The sequence below is a fragment of the Coffea arabica genome, chromosome 5c, assembly GCF_036785885.1.
Source record: "Coffea arabica cultivar ET-39 chromosome 5c, Coffea Arabica ET-39 HiFi, whole genome shotgun sequence".
NCBI classification, from domain to species: domain Eukaryota; kingdom Viridiplantae; phylum Streptophyta; class Magnoliopsida; order Gentianales; family Rubiaceae; genus Coffea; species Coffea arabica.
Window position 1 is genome coordinate 5,312,682 of NC_092319.1, and position 10,891 is coordinate 5,323,572.

General features: G+C 37.7%; 2 protein-coding genes across 2 annotated transcripts; both read right to left on the bottom strand.

The window, feature by feature from the left end:
• Window positions 1-4,943: 4,943 nt before the first annotated feature.
• LOC140007165 (uncharacterized) lies at window positions 4,944-5,606 on the bottom strand. The gene is made up of 2 exons (XM_072049850.1): window positions 5,357-5,606; window positions 4,944-5,305 (listed from the first exon to the last, which is right to left on the bottom strand). The coding sequence occupies exons 1-2, from the start codon at window positions 5,604-5,606 to the stop codon at window positions 4,944-4,946; spliced, it is 612 nt and encodes a 203-aa protein (XP_071905951.1).
• A 1,743-nt stretch (window positions 5,607-7,349) lies between these two features.
• On the bottom strand, window positions 7,350-9,398 carry LOC113689094 (uncharacterized). Its single transcript, XM_027206926.2, has 3 exons — window positions 8,701-9,398; window positions 8,040-8,541; window positions 7,350-7,955 (listed from the first exon to the last, which is right to left on the bottom strand). The coding sequence occupies exons 1-3, from the start codon at window positions 9,396-9,398 to the stop codon at window positions 7,350-7,352; spliced, it is 1,806 nt and encodes a 601-aa protein (XP_027062727.1).
• Between the last annotated feature and the right edge of the window lie 1,493 nt (window positions 9,399-10,891).

Below are 10,891 nucleotides of genomic sequence, written 5' to 3' on the forward strand. Positions count from 1 at the left end.
ATTATTAGTAGTATTGGATTAGGAAACATGAGATGTTATCTCTTGTAGTTTCTTTCTTTTATTTAGGAAATATGTTTTATTAGTTAAGTAGTTGATACGAAGTAGGAAACAAGAAAATAGAGAAAGCCAGAATCTCGTTTGATTAGTATTTCGCCTAGACATATTTAATGTGGACTCTTTACTTTTGCCAAGGGGAGGAACGAAACAAGCCGCTTGGGTCTTGTTTTACTTTCTTAGTCAATTCCTTGGTAAAACACTTATGCGAAGGTTATCAATGAATTCGTGCGGATTTATCCCAATGATGTGCAACTAAATTCTCTTTTTCTATTCAAAAAATAACAAAGGGTTTGATTCATCAACATCTGTGAGATCTAATCATTTTTATCAATTTCTTTTATTCGTTAGTATTTGTATGTTTTCTGGTTTAATTTCTCTTGGTTGTTAGTTGTTTGAATATCAAAGACATCTGATATTTAATTCAACCTAACGAACTATTGTCAATTAGGACAGTTAAATGCGTAATTGTTTAATTGTCGTAAATTAGTGACAACTAATGTGATTGGGGCCATGTTAGGGAGATATATGATCTAATTTAAATAAACCCTGGTAATGTGTTTGTTAATTAGAATAGAACTTTTCTGATTTTTAACACAATCAAGGAATTAAATCTTATGGGTGTACCTAGGGTTATTTCTTGGTTAGGGAAGTAATTAACGGGCATACCTTAATTATCAAGATACTAAGGAAAAGTTGGTTGTTTATTGTTTATATGACAACTATAATCTATTTATTAGCGAATAATTGAAATAATTATTGCATCGATAATCAGCTATTTGAACCATTCCCGGAGTTATTTCCTTGGCTAGAGCTTGTTTATCCTTGAATTAAGTTTAATTTGCTTTAGTTTAATTGTTTTTAATTTGCATTGATTGTTTATTTTTATTTTCAATTGTCCAAACTCTCCCGATTAATTTTCAATTGGAAAGAAAGAAATTTTCCTCTTAATTCCTGTGGAAACGACCCTACTTACCAATATACTCAAATAAATATTCTTATCAGTAGAATTTTATTATTGCACAGGCCCGACATCTGTCACTTGTGATAAGAAATGTTGTCATTAGGCACATACCTAAGTTAGTGATAATAAGTTGTTATCACAAGTCTCCGGACAATGACAATGCGGAATGTTGTCGTACCTTATGATGTATCAATGACAAGTCGTAATCCGTCGTCACAACAGATAGCTCAACAACGCGAGAAGCTTCCTGTAAAAGGATTTTGTGACAACACCTATGGTGATAACAAAGAGTCATCACAATTGCTCCTTAATCAGTGACGACTTCCAAAATTTTCAATGTTTGAACACAGACTGTAAGGATATGTAGGTCATCACTCTGAAAGTTGACATTAATCGCCAAATATCTTGTAGTGAAGGAAAAATTAAACCCAAGTTAAAAATAGACATAAGCTGATAAAATAAAGCCTAATACCCAAACCCATCTCTTGTAAGGTAGAGAGAGAGAAAAGATAGAGGGTAAATTAGTATTTTTATTAATAGAATTGGAATTTTCACTTTTTTTTAAAAAAAAAGTTTGAACATCAAGTTTGAGAAGGTTCCAGGAAGTTTTCCGCACTTATCCATTACCAACTAACAAGCGTGCACACACACACTAATTAGTACTACACGCACCACAATTCATGGTTTAACCAACCAAAATAAAGGAATTTTTTGAAAAGCCTCATATCAGGCAATTTTCTACCAATAGTGCTCATTTCATAAAGTTCACATTTTTGGCGCTCTGTGAAAATCTCTTCCCCACATAGGGTCACCGTATGTCTGAAATGCGACGACCTTAAGTTGTTATTTTCTTTTTTTTTTTTGTTATGTGTTAAAACGTTGTGGAGAAATTTTTTTCTAGGAAAAGGCTTTTTTTTTAATTCATACCTTCGTGCTATGAAGAAATTATTTTTTAAAAAATTTCTGCAATCATCACATTCGATTTAGATGCGGCGACTTGAAATTTTTTTTTTTTAAGATCTTAGCAGTTGATCAACCAGCAATTAACAACTGGTAATGACGTTTAGGTTTCAAAATTGAAAACTTTTTTTTATCTTAACCGTTGATTGATCCTCGATCAATGACTAGTAACATAGATGTGGCTCTATTTTAAAACACAAATTTTGTTTTACAAATGTAATTGTTTTTAACCTAGCCATTGATTAATCATTGATCAACATGCGAGTAATAAGGTTTAAGTTCTATTTTAAAACACAAAATTTATTTCAAATTTAATTCCATTAGATCAGTTCACAATTTTTTTTCAATTTTTTTCTCTTTTATGTGTAATTTGTTAGGTCACTTACTATTGGGGACTTAATATCAACTCAAAATCAATAAACACAGACAAGATCATACTACAAACATGGATTAATGTAATGTAATTATTTTTTATATTTATGGATATTATTGATAAGACTTTAATAATTCAAGTTCAATTATAACTATCTAATGTAAATAAATGAAAAGCGTTGTAATATTTTGAGCGAGACGTTTAAATGTATAAAAATTATGTAAATGTCAATGTATAAGAATTTGCATATAGATTGTCCAGAGTGTAGAGAAATGGTCAAACATGTAGGGTGATTTTCTATGGATGAGAGCTATAAAAGACATTATTTCCTCAAATAAATAATTCTTTGATAATTTTATTTTAGACAATGACATTATTATATTATTTAGTTAAAAAAATATTGTAATGTCCAGGAAATAGTATTACAATCTCAGGTGTAATTATAGCAATTATATAAGTTATTTTTACTAAATAAATTCTATAGGTTTTTTGTGATGGCCCTACCTTACTCTAGGACATACCTTAGGGTTCAGCGGACAGCCTCCTTGACTCACTACAATACACTCCCAAAATAATATTTACTCCATCAATTCAACCATACATTCACACTTATATACGAACCAATAGCTTAAAGTAAGAATTTTTCCACTAATTCTCATAGTACAAGTTGGTCTACAATAAATATAAAATAGGGATCTCAGGCTCAAGCTATCGTTATCTTAACTTATTTCACCCTCGTATCCGAAAGGTTCAATTCACGCATTGTCTTTGGGGTGGGGTTCTTGCCTAAATTCAATTCCTCTAGTTCCTCACAGTTTATTGGCTGAAACAAATTTCTGCTTTCCCTCCCGGTTCTTGAACTATGCTAAATACAGGTTTCTTGTTTTATTGTGTAAGGGTGAAGGAGAGGAGGAGAAGCTGTTGGTTCTTTGGTTCCTTGCCTAGGTTGCTCTCAGCTCTTGTTGTTTAAGAAAAAAGATGGTTCTTTAATGGCAAGAAGGAAAGTTGTTTCTTTTTAATGGCAAGAATGAAGGTGATGTTTCTCTAAACTTGCACGCAATATGTCATGCAAGAAGACAAGTGTAGTATGCGTCTGTTTTTTTTTTTTTTTTTAATGCTAATGCCACAACAAATTCCTAGTTCCACTAGCATTAATAATTCATGGTGTAAAGGAGATAATTTCTCCTAAGGTGTATCGATTCAATTGTTTATTAAATAGAGCAATGAACATGTAACTCAATCAATAACAAAAGGAAATGTAACATTCACTAAATTTTACATAAGGCATGAAAATTTTCGATCCCTCACACTCTCTCCCCCTTAAAAGAATTTCGTCTTCTAAATTCTCTCATGTGCTTGTAAAAGTTTTGGATAAATAGGATCCCGTTAAACCCATGAAACTATGGATTTTAGTAGAGTTTTTCGACTGTTTCCAATTAACAATAGTCTCTACCTTAGCTGGATCCATAGTGATTTCATCCTTTAAAAATGATATGCCCTAGGAACGACACTTTCTCTAACCAAAACTCACACTTATTAAGCTTAACATACAATTGATGCTCCTCTAAAGTTTGCAATACTATTCTCAAGTGCTGCTCATGTTCTTCCCAAGTTTTTGAATACACCAAAACATTCTCGATGAATCACCATGAATTGATCCAAGTATGGCCTAAAAACCCGATGTATTAAACCTATGAATGCTGTCGGGGCATTAGTTAGTCGAAAAGGCATCACTACAAATGCATAATGTCCATATTGTGTATTAAAGGCTGTCTTAAGTACATCTTCCTCCTTAATTTGTAGTTGATAATATATCCCTACCTGATATCTATCTTATAAATAGCACAACTCCTTGAAGTTGATCAAATAGTTCGTCAATATGTGGCAAGGGATAGTTATTCTTAATCATAACATTATTTAAACCAAAACCCCAATGGTCTATACATAGTTTCAATCATCCATCTTTCTATACTCGTCAATATGTGGCAATCAAAATCCACTGGTCTAAAATAATTAACCCAAATTACTCAATAGCCATTGGACCCAAGTATCTATACCCATTCCATTTCCTTCCTACTTCTGATATGGGATACTACATTCTCCCCACCTTTAGGATTTTGCATTCTTGTAAAACCTATTGGAATTTAGACTTTCCACTTGGCCATGTTCAGACTGGCTTGTATGGTTTTTAGAGGTGGCCCCCATCGAATGTGGCACTTAGTCCCGCACAATACTTAATTCCTTGCACTTTGTTAGGAACTTGAGTGCATTTGCTAAATCCGAATTACGGATTGGAATTGAAATTGGAGAATGAATGAAGAAGGGTGAAGAGAGAGAGAATCAGAGAATGAGAGAAGGGAAGAGCAGAATTGGAAGGAGGAAATGAGATGCAAGTTTATACTCAAAAATTCTGTCTCTGCACATGCGTGGGCCCCCCATTTATAACAATTCTTAACAACCTGCAAGTTGCTACTTAACCGACTTAACTAACTACTAACCCAAACGACACCGTTATTGAATTACGCCCAATTAGACCTTATTTCAACAATTTCATATCCTGACAATTCCTGCCTCTTAAGAACAGACTTGTCCTCAAGTCTGGAACGTGGGAAACTGGTGTTCAATAAAGGACTTGTCCTCCCATGATGCTTCCTCATAGTCCAGTTGATTCCATTTGATCAAAAGTTGGATAACAGGTTGGCCTCCCCGCATAATGGCCCTCCGCTTCAGGATGAGTTCTGGTTGCAGAGGACACTGATCCTGAGTATCTAACTCTGGTAGTTTGGTGGATCTATTCTGTAATGGCCCCAACTTCTTTTTGAGTAAAGACACATGGAACACAAGGTGCAGTTTAGTGCCCACAGGTAGCTTTAGCTTATAGGCTACTGACCCAATCTTCTCTTCTACTTGGAAAGGACCAAAGAACTTGGCAGATAACTTGAGGCACTTCCTGACTGCAATAGTTTGTTGTCTGTATGGCTACAGCTTCAGAAACACCCAGTCGCCCACAGCAAACTCCCTTTCAGTTCTGTGTTGATCAGCAAAATACTTCATTCTTTGTTGAGCCTTGGCTAAGTTATCCTTGATGCAATTGGCGATCCTGTTCCTCTCTTGGATCATGTCAGAAGCTGCAGGTACCACGGACTCTAAGTAGGGACCTAGGGACAGGGGTACTAGTTTGTATCCAAACAAGGCCTCAAATGGAGTCATTTCAAGACTAGAATCGTAGGTAGAGTTGTACCACCACTCAGCCATTGCCACCCACTTGCTCCACTAGGAAGGCATTTCTCCAGTCATGCATCTGAGATAGTTCTCCACACACTGGTCGAGTCGTTCGCTTTGTCCATCAAATTGGGGATGGTAGGATGAAATATAATGCAGTTCAGTTCCCATCACCTTGAACAGCTCCCTCCAGAACCCACTAGTAAAAATCCTATCTCTGTCAGTAATGATGGATTCTGGCAGACCATGCATTCTGTAGATGTTGTCTAGGAAGGCTTGAGCTACTGTCTTGGCTGTGAAGGGATGAGTGAGCATAATAAAGTGGCCAAACTTGGTGAATCTGTCAATGACTACCAATATGGTATCAAAACCTTGAGATTTTGGCAGTTTCTCAATAAAATCCATGGATATGTGAGACCAAGCTTGCTTAGGAATGGTAATTGGTTGCAGTAGTCCAAGGTAGGGAACATGCTCAGACTTATTTCTCTGGCATATGTCACAGTTCCGTATGAATGACACTACTTCTTCCTTCATTCCTGCCAGTAAAATAGGCTCTTCACCTTCTGCCAACAATTTCTCTGACCAGAATGGCCCCTTAAAGCTGAGGCATGTAGGACCTGAATGACCTTGCTTCTGGTGTCATTGGCACTTCCAATATAAATCTTACCTTGATACCTAAGTACTCCATCAACCCAAGTGTAGTCAGAATGTGAGTTGGGTCCAGCAGTAACTGGGCTATAATATCTTGATACTGTGAGTCAACCTCATAGCTCTTCTGCAGTTCTTCAATCCATCCAGGTCTAACAGTGGTGATGGCTAGACAAGAGCTAAGTGGAAGGTTGTGAACATCATCAGGTCTCCTTGATAGTGCATCTGCTACTTGATTCTCAGCACCCCTCTTGTATTGTATCTCATAGTCCAATCCCATTAGCTTGGTCATCCATTTGTGCTGAAGGGTAGTGTTCAGCTTCTGATCTGCAGGTACTTCAATGATTGATGTTCAGTTCGGATAATGAAGTGATTACCAACCAAGTAGTGCCTCCATTTGGTAACTGCCATCACCAGGGCAAGCAACTCTTTCTCATAGACTGATAAGCCCAGGTTCCTTGTGGACAGTGCCTTGCTCAAGAAGGCTATGGGGTGTCCTTCCTGCATCAGAACTGCTCCAATGCCTCCTCCACTAGCATCTGTCTCTATCACAAAAGCCTTCTTGAAATCTGGCAACTTAAGAACAGGAGCTAAGCACATGAGTTTCTTCAAGAGATCAAACGCAGTCTGTGCCTGTGTGTTCCACTTAAAATTGTCCTTTCTAAGTAACTCGGTCAGTGGTTTGCATACAAGTCCATATTGTCGAATGAACCTTCTATAGTAGCCAGTGAGGCCCAAGAATCCCCTCAGTTCCTTGACAGATCTTGGTACTGGCCATTGTGAAATGCTATGGACCTTAGAGTCATCCATACTAACCCCCTGATCAGTGATAGTATGCCCCAGGTAGTCAACTTTTTTCTGAGCAAACGCACACTTGGATTTCTTCACATATAGTTGATGATCTCTAAGCAGTTCCAGTACAATCCTTAGATGTTGGACATGATCTTCCAGTGTGGGGCTGTATATCAAGATATCGTCAAAGAAAACTAAGACAAATTTCCTCAGGTAAGGTTGGAACACCTGATTCATGAGTGACTGAAAGGTTGCAGGGGCATTTGTGAGACCAAAAGGCATTACCAAAAATTCAAAATGACCACAGTGAGTTTGAAATGCTGTTTTAAAGGTGTCCTATGGTTTCACTCTGATTTGGTGATAACCTGCAGTCAAATCTAACTTGGTTTTAAACACAGCTCCTGATAACTCATCCAACAGTTCATCTACATTGGGGATTGGAAATCTGTCTTTGATAGTGATCTCATTCAGCTTCCTGTAGTCCACACAAAACCTCCAGGTGCCTTCCTTCTTCTTGACTAGTAGTACAGGGGAGGCAAAGGGACTGTTACTGTGTTTAACAATGCCTTTCTGCAGCATTTCAGCAACCTGTTTCTCTATCTCCTCCTTGTGACAGTGAGGATATCTGTAAGGCTTTAGTTTGAATGGTTGAGCCTCCTGTTTGAGAGGTATCTCATGGTCTACGCTCCTACTTGGAGGTAATGAGCTAGGAGTCTGGAAGACATCCTTATAGTCTTGTAGCAGAGTCTCTACTTCTTGAGGTGTAGGTTCTGACTCCCCTTCCCGGTCCTTGTCCTGTTGGCTACTTATAGCCATACACATCTGTCTCTTGTATTCTATAAATGTTCTTAAGTCCTTGCCCCTGATCAAATCCATGTCACAGTTATCTGCTTGACCATGTAGGTAGATTTCATCTCCTTCATGGTGTAGGGATATCTTGAGCTGTTGGAAGTCGAATGTGATGGGACTGAAGTGTGTCATCCAGTCCACTCCTAGGATTATGTCTCAACCTCCCAGTTCCATTACCTTAAGGTTATACCTGAAGTTGTGTTGATTTATCCTCCACTGCACCCCATTGCATATTGCATTGCTGGTGACACATGATCCATTTCCCATTATGACAGAGAAAGGTTGATCCACCCACTGATAGCTTATGTCCATCCCAATTACTAGCTCACTGCTAATGTAGCTGTCTGAGCTCCCCGTGTCCACCAATATCAGCACTTCCTCCCCATCTAAGATTCCAGAGAGTGTAATAGTCTTCCTCTTAAGAGCCTCAGATAAGGCATGCAGTGACATTTCCATGGCCTGCCCAGGATTCCTAGTCTGCTCATCTTGTTCTCCAAGTGCATCCTCAAAAGCAGAATCCTCTTCTTCTTCCAGTGTCATGCAATTTGAGTGACCTACTTTACATTGTTGTCCCATCCCATACTTCTCTCCACACCTGAAACACAAACCATTACTCCTCCTATACTGCAACTCCTGCGCAGACAACTTTGTTGGCTCTCTAGTATCCCCTGGTGAACTCCTAAACTTAGTGTGTTTAAAATTGCTAGTGGCAGGGACCTTGTAAGAATTGGCTCCAACAAAGGTGTTAGTACTTCTGGTTATGCCAAATTTGTTTTCTCCCAATGACCTAGTGTTTTCCTTGGAGCTTTTGTTCTGGAATCTTATGGCTTGCTCTTACCATTGAGACAACTCAAAAGCTTCAGATAGTGTAGTAGGCTTCAGCATCCTGACCACTAGTTTAATTTCTTCCTTAAGTCCACTTATGAAACTAGAAATGAAATAGTTTTCATCCAGGTTTCGATTTTTGATCATCATCAGAGGCTTCAATTCCTCAAATCTCTCTTGATAGTCATCAATAGTGCCTACTTGCTGCAGTTTATTGAATTCTTCCACTATATCCTTGCACGTTTGGTCATTAAACCTCCTACATAACAGATCCTCAAATTCCTCCCAACCTAACCTAGGCCTTTCAATTTTTACACCTTGAAACCATTTGTCAGCCTTGCCTTCCAAGTACATTTCAGTGATTTCAATTTTATGTTCATTCGGAACTTGATAGTTCAAGAAATATTTATTACATTTCCTCAACCAATCCCTAGGATGTTCTCCAGAAAACAACTGTAAGTCAATTTTAGGAGGATTTGGAATCTGAAACTTACTCCAATCCTTCTTGAGAAGTCTTTGAGCTTCACCTTCCACCTGTAATCTGTGGTGAGCTGGCGGAGTTGGTAAAAGTGGCGTCTGAACTGTCCGCACTCCTTCCTCTCCTTCGGTTGCCTTCTCTTTCGAAGGAGTCATCCTTATCAGAAAATTGCTCAGCTTTTGCTCCAGAATCCTGCGGAAGTTCTGCTCCATTCCTGTTAGCAAGCCTTCCATCCGTTTGTTACTATCATCTAGTTCCTGTTTCAGTTCCTTCTTAATTTGTTGTTGTTCCAACTATGACGCCTGGAGAGAATCTACCAATTCCTGTAGTTTGATTTCTTGTTTCCTTACTTGCTCCTCCAATGTCCGGAATCTAGTGTCTTCTGCCATTGCTAATGGTACGTTCCAAGGATCTTCTAGCTTTGGTACCAATTTGTCAGGAATTTGAGTGCATTTGCTAAATCCGAATTATGGATTGGAATTGAAATTGGAGAATGAATGGAGAAGGGTGAAGAGAGAGAGAATCAGAGAATGAGAGAAGGGAAGAGCAGAATTGGAAGGAGGAAATGAGATGCAAGTTTATACTCAAAAATTCTGTCTCTGCACATGCGTGGGCCCCCCATTTATAACAATTCTTAACAACCTGCAAGTTGCTACTTAACCGACTTAACTAGCTACTAACCCAAACGACACCGTTATTGAATTACACGCCCAATTAGACCTTATTTCAACAATTTCATATCCTGACACACTTCTTTGTGTAGATAGAACCCTAATCCGTTGGCCTAGGCTCACCTCGCGCAGAGACCATATGAAACTAGTTCTGATACTAGCTGTGACAGCCCTACATCACCCTAGAGCATACCTTAAGGTTTAGCAGACCGTCTGTCTGACTCTCGTTAGAACTCACTACAATACACTCCCAAAGTAACATTTACTCCATCAATTTGACCATAACATTCACACTTATATACAAACCAATAGGCTTAAAGTAAGAATTTTTCCACTAATTCTCATAGTACAAGTTTGTCTACAACAAATAAAAAATAGGAACCTCAGGTTCAAGCTATCATTATCTTGACTTCTTTCGCCATCATATCCGAGAGGTTCAATTCACGCATTGTTTTTGGCGTGGGGCTCTTGGCTAAATTTGGTTCCTCTAGTTCCTTATAGTTTCTTGGTTGAAACAAATTTCTGTTTTCCCTTTCGGTTCTTGAACTAGGTTAAGTACAAGTTTCTTGTTTTTTTGTGTAAGCGTGAAGGAGAGGAGGAGAAGCTACTGGTTGTTTGGTTCCTTTCCTAGCTTTCTCTTGGCTCTTGTTGTTTAAGAAAGAAGATGGTTCTTTAATGACAAGAAGGAAGGTTGTTTCTTTTTAATGGCAAGAATGAAGGTCATATTTCTCTAAACTTGCACGCAATATGTCATGCAAGAAGACAAGTTGTTTTTCATGCGTCTCTCTCTCTCTTTTTTTTTATGCTAATGCCACAACAAATTCCTAGTTCCACTAATATTAATAATACTTCATGGTGTAAAGAATACAATTTTTCCTAAGGTGTATTGATTCATTTGTTTATTAAAAGAAGTAATTAATATGTAAGTCAATTAATAACAAAAGGAAATATAACATGCGCTAAATTTTAAATAAGACATGAAATTTTTTAGGCTCTCACATTTTTACCATAAGTTGTGATATTCAAATATTTTTAAAAGAAAATATCAATATATT

Coding starts and splice junctions, on each gene's coding strand:
- LOC140007165 (XM_072049850.1), bottom strand. CDS start 5,606: ATGGCTGAGTGGTGGTACAACTCTACCTACGATTCTAGTCTTGAAATG. Junction 5,306..5,356: donor TGAAAGGGAGTTTGCTGTGG/GCGACTGGGTGT, acceptor AAACTATTGCAG/TCAGGAAGTGCCTCAAGTTA.
- LOC113689094 (XM_027206926.2), bottom strand. CDS start 9,398: ATGGAAGGCTTGCTAACAGGAATGGAGCAGAACTTCCGCAGGATTCTG. Junction 8,542..8,700: donor GCTTTTGAGTTGTCTCAATG/GTAAGAGCAAGC, acceptor CACTAAGTTTAG/GAGTTCACCAGGGGATACTA. Junction 7,956..8,039: donor ACTTCAGGTATAACCTTAAG/GTAATGGAACTG, acceptor GACTTCCAACAG/CTCAAGATATCCCTACACCA.